At 43.1% G+C, this 25,942-nt stretch overlaps 1 protein-coding gene across 1 annotated transcript in view; it reads right to left on the bottom strand.

Annotated features, from left to right (window-relative positions):
• Positions 1-25,942, bottom strand: part of LOC124805705 (myrosinase 1-like) — an 85,938-nt gene that overhangs the window by 40,071 nt on the left and 19,925 nt on the right. Inside the window, exons 3-5 of the mRNA XM_047266275.1 lie at positions 25,473-25,607; positions 6,542-6,664; positions 6,281-6,461 (exon numbers count right to left, since the gene is read on the bottom strand). Coding sequence (XP_047122231.1) covers positions 6,281-6,461; positions 6,542-6,664; positions 25,473-25,607 — 439 coding nt within the window. The remainder of the gene's footprint in view (positions 1-6,280; positions 6,462-6,541; positions 6,665-25,472; positions 25,608-25,942) is intronic.

Here is a 25,942-nt window from a genome sequence, read left to right as displayed (position 1 = left end):
TTCGATTTGTCAATATCCTCTTGATAATTTTCCGTTCCATTAGTTCATTAGTTCTAGTTTCGTAAGTATTTCAGTCCTTACTAGTTTAAAGGTTTCTGCTGTGTATAAGGCTTCAGGGCCGTTCACTCTCTGGAAGTCTTAGTTTAGCACTGATAGAAATATTCTTCTTAATGTAGGTATTCCTTGATAATTGTATGCTAAGTTAATTTTGTTTGTTCGGGCTCTCATCGATTCCTTTCTATCGGCCCAAATTCTATCCATCCTACTAGGTATTTAAATCTTTACAACTTCTAAACATTCCTTCCTCCTATAGTCATACACCTAAGAGATGCCTTGAAGCTTGCCGTATATCGCATCGTCTCGATAGTGATCTGTAGGCCCCCTTTGCCCACTTGTACCTGTAGTTGCCTGGGTTGATTAACCTTCTCCTCTAACAATTCTAACAATATCACAATATCGTCTGTGAATGCTGGACAATTTACCCGTATTACTTTTCCCTTACACCCCAATCGTATTCCACCAATTCTTCTCGTTTATAGTCGCCTTTCCCTGATCACCCCATCTAATCGACAGTTAAAGAGGAATGTGAGGAGTCCATCTTCCTTTCTGGCTCCGGTTTTATCATTGCGAACCTACGAAAACTTTCCTCTGAACCTAAACTTGGATGTTGTGTTGTTTAAGATTTGTTTCATCAGTTCACTGAATATCCTACCAAAACTCATGTCTTACCATTACTTACTTAGTGTATTCTGAAAAATTTTACTTATTAGGGGCGACCAAATAGTTTCCGTTTGAGGGCGGTGCTGCAGTGCATGTGTAACTTAGACCGACTTCGATGCACGTACACAGTGTATCCCACGAAAACAGTGACATACCTTAGGGACAGGTTCTTCACACAGAAATATATAAAACATGTCTAATGAAAAGGGACTCTAAAAGGCATACCTTAAAAGGGTATGCAGTCTTATTCATCTTCTGTACTATGATATTGACCTTATTTACTGCAAGGTCTTTACTTTCCATATTTTATGAGGAAGAAGTGTTAACCAAAACAAGAAGTCTGCTAAACACGCGCTGAACTATGAGCACTTGTTCGTTATCACCAGTGTGAAATACATCTCTTCTGCTACACAAATGCTCGTATGTCCTAAGGAATCCATTTTAGAGCCCATGTCTACCAGACGCTTTTTTCTTATTTTTGGTCCATACTACCTCCTCCCAAAATATGAAAAGCAATGATCTTGCAATAGAACAGATGTGTTTAATAGCATCGAATACGAACAAGTGCTCGTATCACTTAAGATGATCGCTTTAGATGCCTTTATTGTTTTGGTGTAATGAATCCATAAACGAGAGCTACAGCGTCGTTATTACCATATTCGTCAAAAGAGGGCCAACGTACTGTCATTCCTTTCTTGGCTGTTGAACGAGAAACACCGGAGAATGAAAAATGCTCCAGTGCATATACAACCAAGCTGGGGCAGCACCTCTGTCGAAAGTCATCGCTGTGTATTGGTGCGCCAATTTCGGCGCTGGTCGTGTTTCGAAACAAGGCGCCGATCGATCTGGCAGGCCAGCTTCATCCATTACAGCCCAAGTGCTAGCAACTGGTCCTTGCCTCTCCCACTGCTACTATCGCACCCCTGGTCCCTCAAAAAAGGCCTTGACAGGTGGACAAGTACTGTCAGATAAGTATTTGGAGCAGGTAGTTACGGACCTCTTCACACAGCAGAATATGGTGTTTTATCAAATGGGTATCCTCATCCCAGTGCATCGTTGGTATGATTTCCTCAATTCTTACGGAGATTTTGACCATTTGGCATAAGGATTCTGGATTCGACGGCCTTCGAAACTTTTGATCGCCCCTTAAACCGTAACTACCTTACCCTATCCGTAAACAAAGAGCTAATAAACTATATCTGAGAATTAGTTTATTTAATAACCTGTTATTCCCAAGGGCGTAGCGCTTAAATTCTGTTCATGTCTGACACTTAACAAGTGGTATAACAAAGTAATAAACTTTAATTAAAATTGAAGGGAAATCTAAACCTGTACCAGTCAGGAATCAGATAAAACACCTACCTACATAAACATACTAAGTACAGCTATCAGTGTCATCTTAGGAAGGTCCCCGTTTGTATAGCTCAATGTAAAATTATTAAACCTGAATTCAGTCAAGCTAAGCGGAATATTTCCACTGCTGGTCTTCTTCGCGGCATCTAGAATCTGCTTGGATACGATGATACAGCAGCTTATCTAGAACTATCTCTGAAATTATTTCTTATGTTCGCATAGCGCTTGTATTCATCGTTGTGCAATGATGAGCAGTTCGATGGACTGTCAGTGAGAGTCGTCCAATAAAATAGCGCTTTATATAGGACTGAAAAATGAGAAATATTTCTTTATTGTTTTATTTTGCTGGCGTTTAGGTTTCTTCTCAAAAATGTAAACATTTATTGATAGTTTTATTGATATTGAAGTAGATTGTACTTTCTTTATTTATATTAATAATTATTTTCTCTATTGAATTTGACTATGATTATTTTTAACTGTTTTTTGTTTGTGAAGGGGCTTTGTGTCTTTCTATTTTAGTTTCAATAATTCGTCCCTATGGTAGTCGTTTCTTTGATTCTTTTATGTAAAATATTTATTTATGAATTTTTATCTCTCTAAGTTTATTAAACAATTGTTGGTTCATTACTTGTTGTTTCTGGCCATATTTATTACAATGATTTGTGTTTGTTCTTATGCTGATCTAAATATACTTAGATATTATTTGGGTATTGATTATTTTCCTCTCAGTTAAATTTTATTGAGTTTCTAAATTAGTTCTTTAATAAACACTGTTAGAGGCTGAGTTTATTTAAATTCATGTAATTCTAATTTCTTCATTTTTACGATTTTAATTTTAATGAATATGCTGTGTTCTTCTTTTGATGTTCAGTAAATTGAAACAGTAACATGCGATGCCTTGTCTTTACCTACATCCAGAAACGACTTACGACCTACATCACTAAAAAGCACAAGAGTTACATTATACTAAAATGGACACGACATATCTTTGATAGTTGTAGATCTATATTTTGAAACTATTAACATATAAAAGCGCAAACACTGACAATATAATCCATGTTAATAACTTGTTAAGGGGAGCCAGAATGATGAAAATTACAAAATTAACGTTTTCTGCTTATTTTTCATTATAAAGTTATTTGGAGTTTTCTGAATAAAACAAATCAAGTTTCACCCTTCTAAGTGAATTCTAAGTGTGATTTTTATCGCTGCAAATTTGATGCGCAGCGTAAACGGTTGTAGTGACTTGGTGTGTCACCTTTGATGGCACTGCTCGCTAGCTGCAAGCAGGGTGACTTTGTGGAATTAGACAGTGTTTGGTTTTCAACTTCGTATGGCTTTATCTCTGTGACAAGTGACTGTTCATATTGGTAAACATAAACGCTATGCCGTGTGTGTTGACATATGGAGATTTCTTTGTGTTATTTAGCTGTTCAATTTTGAGTATTTGCCGCATTTTGCTCGTACCTGTTTTACGTATTTGGTTTGTGGATATCAATATGCCCCGTTTCAGCAATCAATTGTTTAAGAAAAGGCACAATGAGTGGAAGAAGAAATCTTTTGTTGTTTCGAAGGGAGGTGCTGCTCAGACTGCATCACCAACTACTCCAAATGGATGTGATAGAACTTCTTCCAGCAATAAACTGTGTGACAGCAAAGAAAAATTTGAAAACTATCAAAGTGACAGTAATGATGTGAATGAAATAATTAACGTTTCTTTGCTATCTAATATTTCGAGACATAATGTATTATGCCAAACGTGCTAAGAAAGAGAACTGGAATTGAAAATAACTTCACACATTGATTTGGCATATAAAATGTTATTGAAGTGTAACAAATGTGTTTCGTTTTCTAATTGTTACAGTATTCCTCGTAGGGGTAATAGTGGAAAGAAGGTGTATGATATAAATGTTAGGCTAGTGTATGGCTTGCGTTGCATTGGCAAGGGTAGTGCTGCAGGGAGAACGTTATGTGGAATTATGAACTTGCCAAAATCACCAACCAAGTTTGGATTTTATAATGAATCCGTGAGATTTTCTGCTGGAGATGTTGCTCAAGCAGCAATGAAGAAAGCAGTTTAAAAAGCGGTGACAGATAATGGGAAATGTGGAGATTTAACTGTTGCTTTAGATGGATCATGGCAACGTAGAGGTCATAAATCTCTAAATGGAGTTGTGGCAGCTACCAGTGGACACAGTTGCAAAGTAATTGATGTTGCTATTGTCTTAAAACATTATAGATGTAAGGGCAAAATCAAGGACGGGCATAGCGAAAGTTGTGAAGCAAATTTTCTTAGCACGAGTGGAGTGATGTAAGTAGAGCGAGCGAAAGCAATTTTTTCCAGATCACAGGAGTGGTATAATGTACGGTACACTAACTATCTAGGAGATGGTGATTCTAAAGGGTATAAAGCTGTAGAGGAACTCAAACCTTATGGGCATGAAATTCACATTAAGAAACAGGAGTGCATTGGGCACGTGTAGAAGAACATGGGGGCTCACTTGCACAAACTAAAGCAGACATTAGGATCCAAGAAGCTTAGTGATTGTAAGACCCTTGGAGGAACAGGAAGATTGACAGATGAAGCAATTGATAGATTGCAGAAGTATTATGGGTGCGCAATTAGGCAAAATACAAGAAGCATTGAGCTTATAAGGAGAGCAGAATGGGCATTATTTTTTCTTTCATACTGCATCAAATAATAAGCACTCACAACATGCACTGTGCCCCACAGGTGATAACTCATGGTGTAAGTACCAATCAGGATAGGAATGTGCCTATAAAAGCAGTTTGCCAAATACTGTAATTGATGTAATTAAGTCCATATTAAGAGCTTTATCACAGCCAGAATTATGGGAAAAGCGTTTACACAGCAAAACACAAAATCCAAATGAAAGTGTAAATAATTTAATTTGGATTAGGATTCCCAAAAGGGTGTTTGTACAGATAAAATCATTACATTTTAGAGTGTATGATGCAGTGGTAACATATAATGAAGAAAACATTATCAAATGTGATGTGCTGAAACGTTTAGGTGTCCAACCAGGACACAACACCCTTTCCACAATGCGCCTAATTGATGAAGAAAGACTAAGAGGTGCAGGAAGAAGAGACAGAAGCGTACAACATGCAGTAAAAAGGAAGTAAAGAACAGTGAAAAGGAAACTAATACTGGAAAAACAAGAGGACGCTGATAATCCATCACATGGGGCAGGAATATATTAAAAAAATTCAGAGGCCATTTCCCGTAACTTCAAAACTTTCATTTTTGAGGAACATTTTCTCAAAAACTGCTAACAGTATAGCCGGCCAAAGTGGCCGTGCGGTTAAAGGCGCTGCAGTCTGGAACCGCAAGACCGCTACGGTCGCAGGTTCGAATCCTGCCTCGGGCATGGATGTTTGTGATGTCCTTAGGTTAGTTAGGTTTAACTAGTTCTAAGTTCTAGGGGACTACTGACCTCAGCAGTTGAGTCCCATAGTGCTCAGAGCCATTTGCTAACAGTATATCAATGAAATTTATAAGTTGTTGAAATTTATATGTGGTTTACTTCTTTTCCTTCATATTATAACAATTTGTAAAAAAATATTGTATAATTCAAGAGTTATAGAAAAAGAAGTTCATAATTTTAGAGAAAAAAATAAGCATCTGTTTAAAAAAAGTGTAAAACAGAAACCAATAAATATTCCTTAACATGGCATTATAACTTTGTAGAGAAATATTCACTGAACATGTAGTCCAAATTTCAGAGCCATATGTTTAACGATTTTAAAAAAAATTTTCCTTCTATTTGCTAAAATTAACATTGAGGAGATGGATTTTTCCGGCTCCCATTAACTTTCCGACTGAAGATTTCGCGAAACGCGGCTCAAAAATGTGTCTATAAGATTTAATATATTTCTTAATAGGTCTGCTTTCCTCCAAGGCCGACGGTCATCCTCCCAAAATTTATCTTTGTTCTCTTTTTTTCTCCATTCACGCTCTCGCTGATAGCAACTCAAAAGACCTGAATATTTTCATTGAAATATGAAGGCAAGACAAAAAGTGCTTCCAAATGAGAACCCAAGTCGTCTAGGGAAAGAAGTTGTGAAAAATTAGTAAAACATTGCACCTCATTGAATCAGGAAGCGTATTTGAAGTATTTTTTTTTTGTCAAAACAATTGATAGGGAGTGCGAGGCAGTGAGCTGTGCGCCACGCGCCGCCTCACCGTTCTGCGCTGCCCTGTACTGCTGGTCGTACAGCCGATAGACGCGCCCGTGCGCCTTGAGCAGGGTGTGCGCCGCCAGGTAGTCGCCGATGCCAGGCGCAGGTTGCGAGGGCGCCCAGCCTTCGTTCGCGTAGCCCCGCACGAACGCCTCCGGCTCGTTGAAAGTGATCCACCACTTCACCTGCGGGCCCTCGTCAGGTCAAACGGGCACTGAGGACATGAAGCGACGGTAAAGTTCAAAGGCGACCTGCTAGTACTCACCCTGTCGCCGAAATTGTCAAACAGCACCCTGGCGTACTCCACGAAGTAGTCTGCCATCAGGCCGTTGGTCCAGCCGCCAATGTACTGCAGCGCTTGTGGCAGATCCCAGTGGTACATTGTCACCTGCACCAGATGCATATTTGTTAGTGAAAGAGTAACGTGTACAAGCGTGGTGAAGAAATATCTCCCCTGGAATGGAACTTTATCTCATGGACAAATGGAACTTTATCTCATTACCATTAATATTTCCTATCTGTTGCGGAATTATGCAGGTCCCATGCAGCCAATAACATATCACATATGTGTTACATACCAAAACCGAATAGAATAAATACATGTTGTGGTTTTCTTACTGTTCAGTGCAGTCACTGGTATGGTGCAGCTATCCGTGCCATTCTGGCCTGAGCAGGCCCCTTCATCTCTACATATCCTCTGATACCTACATCAACTTGAATCGCCGGCCGCGGTGGTCTAGCGGTTCTGGCGCTGCAGTCCGGAACCGCGGGACTGCTACGGTCGCAGGTTCGAATCCTGCCTCGGGCATGGGTGTGTGTGATGTCCTTAGGTTAGTTAGGTTTAAGTAGTTCTAAGATCTAGGGGACTTATGACCTAAGATGTTGAGTCCCATAGTGCTCAGAGCCATTTGAACCATTTTTCAACTTGAATCCGCTTACTGTATTCAGACGTTGGACTGCCTCAACATTTTCCATCCTCCCACACTTTCTTCCATTCTTCTGATCATTCGTGGATGGCACAGCCATTCGATCCTTTCTTTCAGTCAAGTTGTGCCATCTATTCTTTTCCTCATACATTCGATTCAGTACCTCCTCATTTGCTATAGGTATGCATGACACAGCATGCTTACCAAATATGTTCCAAAACGCTGCGCATAAAAACGCAAGTTCCGGTACTCATACGTCCGATCCTATTGGTGATAAAAAGGTAGGGTCAAGTGGTTTCGATAGCCCTTTGGCTAGCGATCATTTGCATGCCGAACAGAAGGATCGTCGTAGTGTCGCTATCCTACATCCCTCAGCAACACTTCCTCCTGCTTAGGCAAATGGAGCAAATGGGCTGGTTCTTTTTGCATTTGATTTGGTCTACGATGGGCTTGATAGGGCTTATGGAGGAACCATTAGCTCATGGACAGTTCCACTGGAAACCCACAAATAAAGGTTTCTTATTATTTTTTGCCGTCATCAGCAGACCAAAACCCAGCCGATGATCCCAGTATGGCTAAGTTATATAGTCCTGACATCCAGTCTCGAACAACATTGAAATATTCTTTAAATCTCTGTACTTTAATTTAATCAAAGTAAATGGTATACTCCAGAACGAATTAATGAGTGAACTAATAAATCAATGAATCAGTTGCCTAAGTTCATGGGTGGTTCCTCAGAATGCCCCCAAAAATATTTGTTCACCATTTTCTCGCCGGTAGCAACCATTATACTCTTACCAGATACAGCGGTTTAAATGTACCCCACTCGTACAAGTAAAATATGCACGTAAAAATTAAAAATTAAGTTGGTGTGAGTGACACACCACGATGTAGCAGGGAAAAGAAGGGAACCAATAGAAAAATGCTCCTATCAGAGCACAAAAAAAGCAAATATGCTCTGTTTTAATAAAAGACTTTGGAAAGTGGAGGACCAGCTGCCTCATTCTACTTCCCTCACCAGCTTTAAAAATTTTCGCAAAGACATTGGCATGGGTAACTACTCACTCTTTTTTTTATTCTGAAAGAGAGGGCGACAGTGGCTACGGAAAAGAGATGGAGAAGAAATAATATTGGACGATAGTAGATAGTGGATGTCTTATTGAAGTTGAAGGACATAGTGGAAGTGGAACATAGTGAGAGAAGCGTGTTAGGAAAAGAGTGAAGGAGATAATGCTACTGGGACAGGAATAAAGAGATGGAGAGAGTGATAGCCAGTGACAATAAGAGTCTCTGACAAATGACAACCATGAAGAGAGAGATCGTTACAGTGTGAAGGGGAAGCAGCAGTGGAAAGGAATGAATGAGTAGCAGTAAGAGAGAACAAGACGGAGGCAATGAAAGAGAGAGGAGGCTTCAGTAGTAGAACAGAACGAAGGCGACTTTGCCTGTGACACTGGATACAGACAGCTAGAGAGCCACAAAGAGATTATAACAATTTGTTGCCATGACCAAAAGGGCAGTTGAAAATGGATAGGTATGGGAGGATGTGTCCGTGGTTTAGGGATAGCGTCTTTGATTAATAAACAAAGGTCCTTGGTCCCGGGTTCGAAACCCGACGCCCCTTATATTTCGATTAATAATCAGCTTTGGCGACCGAAGATGTCCGGCATATGAACTCACCCTTATTCTGTCAATGGCTTTGTCAAAGAGAGCGGAGGAGCTGACAGAGGTTCGGGACATTCTCTTGTCGTTGGGCTGGGAAACTGCCCCTAGAGGCGGAAGAATCAGCAATGACCAGCCGCATGAGGATGCCGAAGGCAATAGAAACCACTGCATCAATGAAACATAACATATATCCAAAGAAATGAGCCCGTAATTGACAAAGTGTCCTGATGTCCTCTCTATTGGCAAAAGTTTCCCGAATAGTCCCCCATTCGGATTTTCGGGATGGGACTCCCTAGGGGTAAATGACAATGAGAAAAATATTAACTATTCAACGAAGGGATAACGTTCTACAAGTCGGGGCGTCGAATGTCAGATGCTTGAATGGGGTAGGGAAGCTAGAAAATCTGAAAAGGGAAATAAAAGGCTCAATCTAGATGCAGTAGGCGTCAGTGCGGTGAAATGGAAAAAAGACAAGGATTTCTGGCCAGATGAATAAAGCGTAATATCAACAGCAGCAGGAAATGATGTAACGGGAGTAGGATTTGTTGTGAATAGAAATGTAGGACAAAGAGTGTGTTATAGTGAAGAGTTCCGTGATAGTGTTGTCCTCATCATAATCGACAGCAAAAAAAGACCGACGACGATAGTTCAGGTATACGTGCCAACGCCGCAAACTAAAGATGAGGTAGAGAAAGTATATGAGGATATTGAAAGGGTATACAGTATATAAAGTGAGGTGAAAATCTAATAGTCATTATGGACTGGAATGCAGCTGTAGGGGAAGGAGAAGAGGGAAAGGTTATAGAAGAATATGGACTTTGGACAAAGGATGAGGAGGAAGAAAAACTAATTGAGTTCTGTAATAAATTTCAAATATTAATAACAAATACGCTAGAATCACCAAAGGAGGAAATATGCTTGTAAACGACTGGGTGATACAGGAATATTACCGTTCGATTACATCATGGTCAGACAGAGATTCCGAAATCAGATACTGGAATGTAAAGCGATCAAGGAGCAGCTGCAGACTCAGCTCGCACTGTAGTAGTCATGAAGCGTAGGCTGAGTTCAAGGAATTAGTCACGAAGAGTCGATACGCAAAGAAATGGGATACAGAAGTACAATGGGTAAGGAGACACGCTTGAAGTTCTCCACGACTACAGATACAGCAATAAGTAACAGCTCAGCAGGCAGTACAGTTGAAGAGGAATGGTCATCTCTAAAAAGGGCTATCACCGAAGTTGGAAACAAAAAAAAGGTACAAAGAAGATAAATACGAAGAAACCATAGTTGACAGAAGAAATACTTCAGCTGATCGATGAAAGAAGGTAGTACAAAAATATTTAGGGAAGTTCAGGAAAACAGAAACACAAGTTGCCGAGGAATGTAATAAATTGGAAGTGCAGAAAGCTAAGATGAGACGCCTGCATGAAAAATGTGAAGAAATCGAGAAAGAGGGCACTGAAGGTCTCGATGAGGGGGACGAGTTTCCTGATGTGATAGAAGATGAAATAGGAATTGATTTAGAGAAGTAGGGGATCCAGTATTAGAATAAGAATATAAGAGAGCTTTGGAGGTCTCAAGTTCAAATAAGGCAGAAGGGATAGATAACATTCCATTAGAACGTCTAAAATCGCTGGGGAAAGTGACAACAGAACTATTATTCACGTTGGTGCGTAGAGTGTATGAATCTGGCGACATACCATCTGACTTTGGGAAAATATCATCCTCAGAATTCCGAAGACTGCAAGGGCTGACAGGTGCGAAAGCTGTTGCACAAAATGCTTAACAGCTCATGCATCTAATTTGCTGACAAGAATTACATACAAACGGATGGAAAAGAAAATTGAGGATACGCTAGATGTCGATCAGTTTTGCCTTAGAAAAGGTAAAGGCATCATAGAGGCAATTCTGACGTTGTGGTTCATAATGGAAGAAAGACTAAAGAAAAATCAGGACACGTTCATGGCATTTGTCGACCTGGGAAAGCGTTCGACAACTTAAAATGGTGCAAGATGTTCGAAATTTTGAGAAAAATAGGGGCAAGCTCTAGGGAGAGACGGGTAATGTACAATTTGCACAAGAGCCAACAGGGAGTACGACCAAGAACGAAGTGCTCCGATTAAAAAGAGGGGAAGAGAGGGATGTAATACAGTTAGGGCATTTTGTGGGAGTGTGAAATGAGCTGAATGATGAAAAGAGAGCAAGTGTGCTCGCATGCCAACAAATTTGCGAAAATTATTAAAGCTACTGATGAGGCTGCAAAGAGGCAGCTAGTATCCCAGTTTTAGTCAGATTATTTTAATAAAAAAGAGGCTAATCACCTTTTTCGTGCTTCGATAGGAGCAATTTTGCTCTGTTTCTTTCAGTCTATGTAATTTTCAGTGTTCTTCTGTAGCTTTACATTTCAAAAGCAGCAGTTCTCCAGTTATTTGAACTGCTTGTCATCCACTTTTCACTTTCGTACAACACTCCGCTCCATTCTAAAAAGTTAATAACACTTAAATCTACATTTTATCTAAATAAATCTCTCTTGCCACAGAAACAACTTTCCTCCCACTGTAATTCTTCCTTTTATAGTCATCATTTCCACCATCGCCGATAAATTTTCTTCAGAAATAACAATACTATTCACTAGTTTTAGTGACTCATTTTCTAATCCAATACCCTCAGCATCAGCTGTCTCTGTTCGAATTCATACTATTAACATTGTTTTGCTTATGTTGATACTCATCTAATAACGTCTTCTCGAGACACTTTCTGTTCCGTTCTGATGTTTCTCCTTGTCCCTTGCTTTCCCTCAGAAGGATACAACACAACTGGCCTTTTCTTTCTACACCCTGAATGTTAATTCCCTTTCCAAATTTCCAATTGGTCTCAATTACTGCTTGCTCAATGAATAGTTTGAATAACACCTAGTACACACAACAACAGTGTTTCACTCCCTTCTCAACTAATGATCCGCTTCATGGTCCATCGACTCTTATAACTGCAGTCTGGTTTTTGTACAAATATAAATAACTTTTCGCTCACTATATTTCATCCCTTATACCTTCATGATTTCAGAGAGCGTAAATACATATACTTAAGCGAAACACATCATGGTGCAGACAGCAGATACGAATTTGATTGTGTGAAATAAAGATGGAGGGGGCACAAAGGAAAGGAAAGTGATGGAACTATCGATGTCAGTTGCATCAAGACTTTATGCTAATTCAGTAACGCCGAGTGAAAATGAATGCCGGACCAAGACTCGAATTCTGCTCCACCACACATTTTCACACGGCGCCGCTGAATCAGCGTAAAGTACCTATGCAGCTAATACCGATATTTCCTTCCCTTTCCTTTCTCCCAACCACCTTCAACGCCCATAATGTGTATTACAGTTGCTGATTCCGCGAGGTGTCTGGTCTGATATACGAAGATACGGTTCATTTAGATGACTGGTGAAATAAAGGGTAAAAATACTGCGAAACCTTGATTTGTTATGGTGTGATACTGCAACATTATCGCCTGGTTATACGATGGCGTACGTTGTTGTACAAAACACGCCTGATGGACAACGTGAGGGTATAGTTCAGAGGCAACCAAAGTGCATCTCGGTAGCCACGTACAATTCTTACCACAGCGTGACAAAGGTGTTGCATCGCTGTGTACGTGCAACATCTATGTGGTCTTGATACGGCTGAACACGGCCATTAGTTGGTTGGTTGTTGGGGGAAGGAGAGCAAACAGCGAGGTCATCGGTCTTATCGGATTAAGGAAGGACGGGGAAGGAAGTCGGCCGTGCCCTTTCACAGGAACCATCCCGGCATTTGCCTGGAGTGATTTAGGAAAATCAGGGAAAACCTAAATCAGGGTGGCCGGTCGCGGGATTGAACCGTCGTCCTCCGGAATGCGAGTCCAGTGTGCTAACCACTGCGCTACCTCGCTCGGTATGGCCATTAGTAGTCAGAAGTTGTTAAACATTTATAATCACTAAATATATTGCTGCACGGAGTGAAACTTACATTCCCTTGCGACACGGACAGTTATCTTCCTGCTATATGCCATCGCCCTCATAGTGCCTTAGATTGCTACTACAGGTCCCTTGCAAGCCCAGGAGAATGTCCCCCTTACCATAAAATTGCGCCCACCGGGTTGCGCACGAATGAAGAAGCATATTCCAAGGAGCCGATCACCTGGAAAACGGCGAAGGTGTACACAACCATCGACCTGGTGGAACAGGAGACCTTGTTCTTCCGTCCACGCGACACGCTTCCATTGATCCACGGCCCAGCCTCGATGATCACTTGCAAACTAAAACTGTAACTAACGAGCACGAAGAGATGGTCATCAGAGTAACACATGTTCAATAATGCTGTGCTACGGAGCGCATGTGTCTGCACAAGCAGTGTACTGTGTTGACATGTCTGCCGCAGATTGCCGCCGCTCCTGACAGCAAACCTCAGACCTCCAACATCTCCGATGAGGAGTGGACGTCCCACACAACTTCTCGTGTCATGGTTTCATCCTCTTTTAACCACTCCCTGTAGCTACTCATATCAGTAGCACAGGAGCAGCTGAGCGGTGGCGTCATTTCCCAAATTGTTTCCAGGCGTCGGGCTATAGCAAACAGGCCCTTGTGAAAGCGTCTGAAGTTCGCGGATTTCTCCATTTGTGTCCCGTATCATCCCTGGAATGTTTCCGATTACAAACTTCCCTTACCACATCACTCGCCCGTAACGCCAGCAAGCGAGCTCCAATCTCGCTGTCAGCGTAGGTCATAAAAGTTTTGACTTACTAGTAAGTTTCTAATTTAGTTTATTTATTCTGTTTACTTTTCATATTAAGTTACACCCAATTTTGAAAAACATTGAGTTTAAAAGAATGGTTAGAATCAAGTACTTGAAAAAAGTTACTGTAGCAAATTTCAGAAAGGAACGTATTATTTACACAAAACCTCACTCTAAAAATAAATTGAAGGTCCAAAGTTCGTGTCTAGATCCAGAACACAGTTTTAATTTCACATAAAGTCCCATATCAATGCACATTGCGCTGCAGGGTGAAACTTTCATTCTGGAAACATCCCTCAGGCTGTGCCTAAGACACGACTCCGCAATATCCTTTCGTCTAGAAGTACTAGTTTTACAAAGTGTCGCAGGAGAGCTTCTGTAAAGTTTGGAAGGGACGCTATGAACTATGGGCGGATATAAAGCTGTCAGAACAAGTCGTGAGCTGTGCTTGGGTATCTCAATAGATAGAGCACTTAGCCATCAAAAGCAAAGGCCCCGAGTTCGTCTCGCTCAAACAAACTGTTTTAATCTGCCACGAAGTTTAAAACTAAAGAAGTATTGGCTTTAAATCTCGTCAACCCTTTTTTTCGATTCCTATAAAATGCTTTCCTACTGACATTATGTAGATGGCTGCTACATTTCACGCCGACTATTAAACTGTATAGCAGATGTATGAACAACAAGAGAAACCACATCACGAAAGTACCTTCCTGTTTCTTGTTGTGAAGTAAAATGTTGTCCAGCGATATTAGCATAAAAATAAAAGATTATTTACTAAGTACATACCAATGTATATTTTTCATTGCTTTAGAAAAGCAGAAACTAACATTAATGTTATTAGTGTTCAAACATTGCTTGTTCCATTAATTAGCTAAAGTTAACGACCATCCCGACTTCAGTTTGTCTGTGAACTGAAGAGGGAACGGTATGCCTGGCAGGCTGAATGGTCTTTCCCGAAAAGCCGCTGTAAGTGTCTTATAGGATCACGAAGTACTTACTTCACGCGTAAAAGTTTAGTGCAGTTTGCAATAAGTTACACATATCAGTTCGCGTTCATTTCTTGCGTTGCTTTTATTAATTGCTAATTTATTAATTTTTTACATTGGTAAAAGCTCCTTGAAGCTGTCTGTGCACTACATCTTAGCTGATATGAAAGGTGCGCAGCAGATGGATGGATTTATCCTCGTCAAACCGTCTTAATGATGCAGACGAGTAGAGATAATAAGGACTGGGCTTCTCGTTTCGCAGTTTGCAAAAAATGGTTCAAATGGCTCTGAGCACTATGGGACTTAACTTCTGAGGTCATCAGTCCCCTAGAACTTAGAACTACTTAAACCTAACTAACCTAAGGACATCACACACATCCATGCCCGAGGCAGGATTCGAACCTGCGACCGTAGCAGTCGCGCGGCTCCGGACTGAGCGCCTAGAACCGCGAGACCACCGCGGCTGGCGCGTTTTGCAGACGAAGCGTATTAATACACGAACTGTATTAATACACTCAGTTATATGTGCGTTTATAATCTCTTACGAAGTGTCCGCCCCAGTAGCTGAGTGGTCAGCGTGACGGATTGCCGTCCTCTGGGCCCGGGTTCGATTCCCGGCTGGGTCGGAGATTTTCTCCGCTCAGGGACTGGGTGTTGTGTTGTGTTCATCATCATTTCATCCCCATCCGGCGTGCAGGTCGCCCAATGTGGCGCCGAATGTAATAAGACCTGCGATATGGCGGCCGGACCTGCCCCGCGAGGGGCCTCCCGGCCAATGACGCCAAACGCTCATCATCATCATCTCTTACGAAGCTCATGACGGTTCTACGAGGCGTTGTATTAAAACTATTAACAGCAAGGTATTTTCCATAACGTGCATTACCAAGGGGCAAGGGGGTTCTTTATGTATACCCACACAAGAAAAATGTCAGAAATCGTTAACGTTGAATTATACCTACCACATACCTTTTAGAGAAGGACTCATGCATCTGCAGGATCCAGAATCTGAAAATACCTCTCAGCGCGTTCCTAATAATATTTACGCACTTCCAATAATACGTGCTACTGACCTCCCGAACACCAGAAAAAATTTAAAAAATGCTATTTTCGTTCATTTTTATTGGATTTTCCTCTCTGCATTATAGAGAGATATTGACATGTAAGTAAGGCCCTGTACCTACGTTATTCATAGGGAATATTGACATCTGATACGGAGACTTACATTTGGCGTATAGTTCAACTGAAAACATTTATTTAACTCGTAGAGGAATTCAACAAGAAATTTTTTTCAAATTTCTAAAAGGTAAACTAACTGAGTAGATTACAACATTTTCAAGAAGCCAGCATAGAGTATTCCCGTCCCCCCACACCCCCCTTCCACCATGGGATTGCGAGGATTATTGCTAGTAATAGTGTATGGTGACGGGAGGTTTCCGTGACGGAAACGCATTGTTATGACGGGCTCTAGATATAGTCTACTAGAAGTTCAATAAAAAAAAAACGAACTGTTGACAGGAACAGACTGTACATTGTAGTACTGGTGACCTCTCGTCCACAGAGTTTCTTCCAGGATTTCATTCTATGAATTATATGTGCTAGCTTTTTTTGAGGATGTGGTCCCATGCATTTAACGCCATTTCGTCATTGATATCGCATTCTTGCAGTACTTGTCCAACAGCTGTCATTTAGCTTCCTCATTGCCGGCCGGAGTGGCCGAGCGGTTCTAAGCTCTACAGTCTGGAACAGCGCAACCGCTACGGTCGCAGGTTCGAATCCTGCCTCGGGCATGGATGTGTGTGATGTCCTTAGGTTAGTTAGGTTTAAATAGTTCTAGGGGACTGGTGACCTCAGAAGTGAAGTCCCATAGTGCTCAGAGCCATTTGAACCATTTGTAGCTTCCTCATTTCTGAGGGACAAGGTGAAAACTAGTTTAGCCCAGTGCATTTACAAGTAGAGGCTGCTTTAGTAGCGTATAACAACTGCGCCAACTACTGATATTCAACATGTAACATTATTTTATTGCACTGTAAAGTTCGGGATTTTAGACACGCAATGATCCAAACCTTTTTGCTATGCTCGTGCTAATTTCATCTATATCTCGCCTCTATCAATATCAATGGAGGTTTAATGGTACAAAGTATAAAATTACTGTCAGTGTGATTCATGGCCCTTTCAGAATTCAGAAAGATTGCGAAAATTCGCTGTGACAAGCACCGATATAAGGAATTTTTCTGTAAAAAACAGTAAGGAATTAATTAACAATATTCAATCTGTAAGAAGTACACCTGACACTGGACTGGTGTCCTTTGACATCGTCAGCCTTTATACAAATGTCCCGGTTTATGAAACCATAGACATTGTAAAAAAGAATCTTCTTAAGCATAAGAAACTAAGTGAAACTCAGATCGCGGAACTCATTGGTTTGCTTAAGGTCGTTTTAAAATACAATTATTTCACATTTAATGGGAAAATGTATGTACAGCCAGATGGTCTAGCAATGGGCAGCCCCCTCGCCGGTATTTTAGCGGAGGTTTTCATCAACGCCCTGGAAATAACATTCTTCAATTCAAGGTCAGAATTACGCCACAAAATCCGCTATTATGCACGTTATGTTGACGACATTATCATTGCTTTTGATGGCACTGATCATGAGTTAGAGCATCTCTTCAATACTTTCAATGGTTTACATGAAAAAATTTCCTTCACAAAAGAACTTCAAAATGAAAAACGTGACCTTAACTTCCTCGATTTAACAATTTCTATACAAGATAATACCTTCCATTTCAATATCTTCCGCAAGGAAACATATTCGGATAATGTCATTCCTGCTGACTCAACTCATCCAAAAGCTCATAAACTGGCGCTTTTTCATTCCGCTATTCACCGAATGGTAACTACTCCTTTATCACCTGCGGATCAACAAAAGGAACTGAATGTCATCAAAGCGATTGCTGCTAATAATGGGTAGAATCATAATATGATCGATTACTTGCCCAATAAGAAAATTTCCCAAAATTGTTCGACTTTGAGCAACAACCTCCCCACGGATACCAAAGAAACTAAAAAATTTATTTCCATCCCTTTCTTGGATAATAAATCGTATCGGATTAAACGTCTTCTAAATAAAAAATATAACTGTAACGTCTCCTTCTCTACAGATAACAGTTTAAAAAGAAATCTTGTACATTCAGTAGAGATTGCCAGCGACTGGTTTTCCAATTCAGGTGTTTACAAACTAACCTGTAGTAACTGCCCCTCATATTATGTTGGTCAAACAGGCAGAGCTGTGAAAACACGATATAAAGAACATCTATTAGGTAAAAAAGGAGCGAATATTCACAACTCTACTTTTGCTGAACACCTCTTGATAGCCGGCCATACGCCTGAACAGTTAGAAGTCACGGTTATCCTACACAGACAAGTCAAAGGGCGTAGACTAGATCTGTGGGAAGAGTTACAAATTTTTAAACATCTAGAGCTCAAAGACGGTAATATACTGAACGACCAGTTGAACCTTGCCTGTAGACAATTTTTCGAAGGCTTTAAACCTGTACTGTTTATTGTATAACATTAATGCTGGTAACCTCAGTAGTCTATTTTCTCAGGAACTATAATGCACTTTCAAATCTTTAAGCTCACTACCTTTCATGTAATGTGGTTTTCTCACGATGTATGGCTGCCACTACATCGGCCCTAATGTGATTTTCTCTTATTCTAAAACCTTGGCTCCCTGAGAATGTGTAGTAACTGGATTGTGGACCAGGGTTCGTAATATTGTCTTAAGAGCCATTACTGATTATTTTTAAAGTTTTGACTTATATACGCTGTGTGTGCTTCACTAATATTGTAATGTAACTTTTATATTCTGGCTGTATATGCCACTGCATGTAACTCGCGGCGTAAGCGCCACCTGCCTTTTTGATGTATATATCTACGTTATTGTTCCTAAGGCTCCCATACTGTTATAACGGAAGTGTTAAATGCGTTACTTCTATTTATTGTCACTTTATCTAAGGACGCAAATAATATTGATATTTTACATGTTGCTTCAGTACGCCAATCGGAACATAGTTTGCGACATGAGCGCCACCTGCCCTGGCCGCAGTGTAACTACGCTGGCCGATTATACTCAGTCGCTTGCGAGCTCTGCAACTTCCATGCACTAATTTTTATGTATATGACAAACCCTATTTTCAGGGCTATATTTTTATTTTGGACTAATGGATCTATGCAGATATTTGTAAAAACGACAATGACATACCATTCCATATTAATGTAATACTGTAAGTACCAGGAGTCCTTCTCATATTTTGTAATACAAGATCTTTCTAATATGTGTTAAACTCTATTCTTGACTTATGAACGCCACTGGCAAATACAGCGACACGTACGGAACCTTATTACAGCAACGAAACGCCGGGACTGGCGCCAGACCTGCACACGACTCAATGCCACCCTCCGTATCAACTCCTCCAAGTACTGGTCCGCCTTCCATCGTCTTACTGGTTCCCTTTCCGCTCCCCACTACCCCCTTCTCCATAACGATCGCCCCCTTCCAGACAACCTCAGTAAGGCCAACCACTTCGCTTCCCACCTTTCCGAGGTCTTCTCCATCCCCGATGATCCCCACTTTGATTATTCTCTTTTCCCCACCGTCATGGAACGTGCTGATACCTCAGTCGCTCCACTTGCTCCTAGTCTCCAGTACTTGGGGCAGTTGCCCCCCTCCGACGTCAACACTCCCATCACAGCACAAGACATTAAACTTCTCCTCCAGTCCAAACGCAACACGGCCCCTGGTCACGACTGTGTCACCTACCGTCACCTTCGAGAAAGCCCCTATTCCTTCCTAACTGTCCTCGCCCATCTCTATAATGTCATCCTCTCTACTGGCTTCTACCCTGACCTGTGGAAGACCTCCCGCGTCCTCCTATTCCTTAAACCCAACAAACCCCCTTCTGCCGCCTCTTTCTATCGTCCCATCTGCCTCACCTCCGTCTTCAGTAAGGTCTTTGAATCCATCCTCTCCCACCGTATCCATCGGCACCTTGCTCAACACCACCTCCTCCCCCTTACCCAGTGTGGCTTCCGACTCTCCTTCTCTGCTGACGACCAACTCCTCAACCTTGTTCACCTTCTGTCCCTCCAGCTCAACTCCCGTCGCTCTGCCATTTTTGTTTCCCCTGACCTCCAAAATGCCTATGACCGTGTATGGCATCCCGGTCTCCTCTTTAAACTCTAAACCTACGCCCTGCCTATCAATTTTGTCCGTCTGGTCGCTTCCTTCCTCTCGCACCATCCTTCCTATGTCACCCTCCACAACACCAACTCCCGTATCTTTTATCCCACGGCTGGCGTCCCCCAGGATTCTGTCCTCTCCCCTCTCCTTTATCTCTTGTATACAGCTGATATGCCCAAGCCACCCCCACCAGTCCACCTTCTCCAATATGCTGATGACACCGCCTTCCTGGCTCTCTATCCTACCCTTCAATGGTCTCAGCATACCCTCCAAACCCACCTTAACCAGTTCACCACTTGGTGTAACCAGTGGCTCCTCCGTCTCAACCCCTCCAAAACCCAGGCAATCATCATAGGCCGCACCACTCGCTCCTTCCGCCTCCATGATTTCTACCTCACCCTTTATGGTTGTCCTATCCAACTCACCCCCACCCTGAAATACCTTGGCCTCACCCTTGACCGACACCTCACCTGGACCCCTCATCTCCTGACCATCCAGCAGAAAGCCCATTCCCGCCTCCGCCTGCTGAAACTCCTGTCCGGCCGGACATGGGGATTGCATCCTTCTACCATCCTCCACACCTACAAATCCCTCATCCGTCCTATCCTCTGTTATGCCAGCATCGCCTGGATCTCCGCCCCCACCCGCTTTTACAAGGCTCTCCAAATCCTTGAACGCCATGCGCTCCGCCTTGCCTTCCGTATCCGCCTTCCTTCCCCCACACGGCTCCTGTATGAACTGATCCCCTTCCCCCACCTCCTCCTGTTCCTCCAACATCTCCGCATCCTTTACATTGTTCGCAGGCTTGATCCCCCCCACCCTCTGGTTTCCTCCTTCCTCTCCACCCCCCGCCCGTAGCCGCGCCTCTATCGCTGTATCCCTCCCTCTCTCCACCTCCACACCCTCCATCTCCTTCATCAGGGCAATTTCCAACGCCTTCCCCTCCCGGATGACGACCTTCGCCGTGACATATACCCTTCCTTCCAACTGTAACCCGGCCTTGTTCCCCTCCCCCCCTCCCCAGGGCCCCCTTCTCCTCTTTCTTCCTTCTCCCAGAGCGGATTTTCCTCCATCCCCCCCCTCCCCTGAGACCCTGCCCCCCATTCTTGCCTCTCTCCTTCCCACATCCCTCCCTACCTGGCCCTCTTCCGAGCGCCCCCCATTCCCCTCCCCCATCTCTTCCCCTCCCTCCCTTCTTCAGGTCTCCCTCATCTCCTTGAACCTGGCAGATCCTCTGTATTGCTCATCAACAGTGTGCCACGTCAGTGTTGTGTTTCGTGCTGTTTCCCGTGTGCGTCAAGAGGTGTGATTTTAATTGTGTACTGCCTTGCGGTTCGCCGTCAGTGTTACGCTGTGTGCTATGCCATCCGTCAACACCTTTATGCTCCAGTCATACTGTGCCTTGTGTTCTTTTAATCGTCGCAGTGTGTGGCTTTTTTGTGTGTGCTACTTTTAAACAGTTTTTTATCTCCATTTTACAGTCACCCCGTTTTTTTGTATATTGCCTTCCATGATGTTCTCCCTTTTTATATCTATGTTCGCCTTCTTCTCTCCTTTGCTGTTTTTAAATGTCTTCTCTTGTTTTGTTCTATGTCTTTCGGCTGAAGAGCAGCGCATATGCTGCTGCCAGCCCGCCCCGATGGGGAATTGAAATACAATAAAGAAAAAAAAAAAAAAAAAAAAAAATCTTGACTTATGAACGCCACCGGCAAATACAGCGACACGTACGGAACCTTATTACAGCAAAGAAACGCCGGGACTGGCGCCAGACCTGCACACGACTCAATGCCACCCTCCGTATCAACTCCTCCAAGTACTGGTCCGCCTTCCATCGTCTTACTGGTTCCCTTTCCGCTCCCCACTACCCCCTTCTCCATAACGATCGCCCCCTTCCAGACAACCTCAGTAAGGCCAACCACTTCGCTTCCCACCTTTCCGAGGTCTTCTCCATCCCCGATGATCCCCACTTTGATTATTCTCTTTTCCCCACCGTCATGGAACGTGCTGATACCTCAGTCGCTCCACTTGCTCCTAGTCTCCAGTACTTGGGGCAGTTGCCCCCCTCCGACGTCAACACTCCCATCACAGCACAAGACATTAAACTTCTCCTCCAGTCCAAACGCAACACGGCCCCTGGTCACGACTGTGTCACCTACCGTCACCTTCGAGAAAGCCCCTATTCCTTCCTAACTGTCCTCGCCCATCTCTATAATGTCATCCTCTCTACTGGCTTCTACCCTGACCTGTGGAAGACCTCCCGCGTCCTCCTATTCCTTAAACCCAACAAACCCCCTTCTGCCGCCTCTTTCTATCGTCCCATCTGCCTCACCTCCGTCTTCAGTAAGGTCTTTGAATCCATCCTCTCCCACCGTATCCATCGGCACCTTGCTCAACACCACCTCCTCCCCCTTACCCAGTGTGGCTTCCGACTCTCCTTCTCTGCTGACGACCAACTCCTCAACCTTGTTCACCTTCTGTCCCTCCAGCTCAACTCCCGTCGCTCTGCCATTTTTGTTTCCCCTGACCTCCAAAATGCCTATGACCGTGTATGGCATCCCGGTCTCCTCTTTAAACTCTAAACCTACGCCCTGCCTATCAATTTTGTCCGTCTGGTCGCTTCCTTCCTCTCGCACCATCCTTCCTATGTCACCCTCCACAACACCAACTCCCGTATCTTTTATCCCACGGCTGGCGTCCCCCAGGATTCTGTCCTCTCCCCTCTCCTTTATCTCTTGTATACAGCTGATATGCCCAAGCCACCCCCACCAGTCCACCTTCTCCAATATGCTGATGACACCGCCTTCCTGGCTCTCTATCCTACCCTTCAATGGTCTCAGCATACCCTCCAAACCCACCTTAACCAGTTCACCACTTGGTGTAACCAGTGGCTCCTCCGTCTCAACCCCTCCAAAACCCAGGCAATCATCATAGGCCGCACCACTCGCTCCTTCCGCCTCCATGATTTCTACCTCACCCTTTATGGTTGTCCTATCCAACTCACCCCCACCCTGAAATACCTTGGCCTCACCCTTGACCGACACCTCACCTGGACCCCTCATCTCCTGACCATCCAGCAGAAAGCCCATTCCCGCCTCCGCCTGCTGAAACTCCTGTCCGGCCGGACATGGGGATTGCATCCTTCTACCATCCTCCACACCTACAAATCCCTCATCCATCCTATCCTCTGTTATGCCAGCGTCGCCTGGATCTCCGCCCCCATCCACTTTTACAAGGCCCTCCAAATCCTTGAACGCCATGCGCTCCGCCTTGCCTTCCGTATCCGCCTTCCTTCCCCCACACGGCTCCTGTATGAACTGATCCCCTTCCCCCACCTCCTCCTGTTCCTCCAACATCTCCGCATCCTTTACATTGTTCGCAGGGTTGATCCCCCCCACCCTCTGGTTTCCTCCTTCCTCTCCACCCCCCGCCCGTTGCCGCGCCTCTATCGCTGTATCCCTCCCTCTCTCCACCTCCACACCCTCCATCTCCTTCATCAGGGCAATTTCCAACGTCTCCCCCTCCCGGATGACGAACTTCACCGTGACATATACCCTTCCTTCCAACTATAACCCGGCCTTGTTCCTCCCCCCCCCTCCCCAGGGCCCTCTTCTCCTCTTTCCTCCTTCTTCCAGAGCGGATTTTCCTCCATCCCCCCCCCTCCCCTGAGACCCTGCACCCCATACTTGCCTCTCTCCTTCCCACATCCCTCCTTACCTGGCCCTCTTTCGCGTGCCCCCCATTCCCCTCCCCCATCTCTTCCCCTCCCTCCCTTCTTCAGGTCTCCCTCATCTCCTTGAACCTGGCAGATCCTCTGTATTGATCATCATCAGTGTGCCACATCAGTGTTGTGTTTAGTGCTGTTTCTCGTGTGCGTCAAGAGGTGTGATTTTACTTGTGTCCTGCCTTGAAGTTCGCCGTCAGTGTTACGTTGTGTGCTATGCCATCCGTCAACACCTTTATGCTCCAGTCATACTGTGCCTTGTGTTCTTTTAATCGTCGCAGTGTGTGGCTTTTTGTGTGTGCTACTTTTAAACAGTTTTTTATCTCCATTTTACAGTCACCCCGTTTTTTTCTTTGTCTATTGCCTTCTATGATGTTCTCCCTTTTTATATCTATGTTCGCCTTCTTCTCTCCTTTGCTGTTTTTAAATGTCTTCTATAGTTTTGTTCTATGTCTTTCGGCTGAAGAGCAGCGCATATGCTGCTGCCAGCCCGCCCCGATGGGGAATTGAAATACAATAAAGAAAAAAAAAATCTTGACTTATGTTTCATACCTTTTAATATAAATTACGATGTTCATTGTCCTCAGGCCGCCTTCTGAAGAAGATAGATTTAAATCTGTCGAAACCTAGGTAAAGATTACTTTATCCATTGCAACTGGTCGGCTGTTTTTAATCTTATTAGATGTAATAAGGTTACATATACGCGGCGGGTTTTTCACAGAGTGTCCGGCACTGCAAAGCAAACAGTGCAAAGCATTTGACGATGGAAGTTCCTGTTTTTAGTTCCTGCTGTCTGTACTCCACAGAAGACTATTTGTCGCGTCAATCGGCTGTTACGCACCAGTCACGTGTCTTCCGTCTTGAGCGGTGACGTCTACTCTTCAGAACGTACAGCATTTAATTACTAGTAGGCCTTGATAATAGGGAAAATTAACAACGTGTAGAGATTTATGAACTCTTTTTGGATGTGTGCATGGTAGATTGGAAGCTACTTTCCATTTAAGAGATAAAGTAAACCGCCACAATATGAGAATATGGGACAATGGGACAAACAAACCACATACATTATTGAGCTTGAGAGAGTCGGTGTAAAGCTGTATGTGTTTTGCGTCGTTTCCGAGACACGATGTACGGTCCATTGTCTTTTTTCCGTGAAAAGTGTTTGCTTGAATCACACATCTCGATTTCTTGGAGATCTGATTTTGCGAGAACAGGCCAAAAAATTCAATTATTAGTAAGATAAAATATCACTGTACTGTCAGCTGGATGTAAGAGCATTCCTTACCACTGTGTTGCCTCAATGAGTCATGGGCTGTAAGGGGTGTACAGGCCTCCCATTAATTCATTGGCCTCTAGGATTCCATGATCCCCTGTTACGTGGTTTTTAGCGGTTTTTGAAAGCCTCTAGCAATGCACGAACCGTTGTCACAACTTTGGGTGGTTTTAGAAGTTGCAAACAGTGCAATAACTCCAAATATCTAGCGAAACTTTAGTATGATTTTGACTGTCTTCTGGTAAGGACAGACAGACCATTTGTTAAAGATAAACGAAAATGTCGTACCTCAACGTAATTGTGTAAAGTTCCCCATATTTTTATCTGCATGCACGTAAAAGGTGTACCCTTGCGAAAAACGGATGGTCGTTTTGAAAATAAGAACCTCGTCGTCTTGTGAAGAAGCCAGATTAACGAATTCCTTACACTTTCATTCACAAAGAAGATATAGTCTAGTGAAATGTAATCGGTCTTCCTGAAACTCTCAATAAAGGTTGGGATTCAACAAATCCAGTGAATACTTTCTTAATTCATGTTTTCGGAAAAGTGATTGTCATTTAATGGTCACAATAGCGTTTGGATAAAGTATTAATAGCTGCTGTTTCACTTACCATGGGTTGGATGCCGTTGTCGAGGAGTTCGTTGATGAGGTTATTGTAGTAGTCGATGCCCGGCTGGTTGATAATGTCCACATCTCCAGTCGGCAAGATGCGAGGCCAGGAGATAGAGAAGCGGTACACGTCCACCTGATCCGGAACAATTTGAGATAAAGAAATGTTTGAGGTAAAGAACGTTCATCACTTGAGCAACAATCAGAGAGGTCCGGACACAACTGTTTCATTGCGATTTCTTGTCAAGATGGCTATTTTCCCCAAATCTGGGTAAATATCTATAATGTTCTTACACACAACAACTTTTCACAGATAGTTTTCTATACCACACGAGACCCATTTGCCATCTAATCCACAAAGCTTAATTAGAAAGTACTTTCCAGCACCACTTACCGTAAAAAATTAAGCTACGGTCATTCGGCAGATCAAAGGAGATCCACAGTTAGTTAGAGGTTTTCTCCCAGTCAGAG

Source organism: Schistocerca piceifrons, chromosome 7, assembly GCF_021461385.2.
Source record: "Schistocerca piceifrons isolate TAMUIC-IGC-003096 chromosome 7, iqSchPice1.1, whole genome shotgun sequence".
Taxonomy (NCBI): domain Eukaryota; kingdom Metazoa; phylum Arthropoda; class Insecta; order Orthoptera; family Acrididae; genus Schistocerca; species Schistocerca piceifrons.
This window is presented reverse-complemented; position numbering and strand designations above follow the sequence as displayed.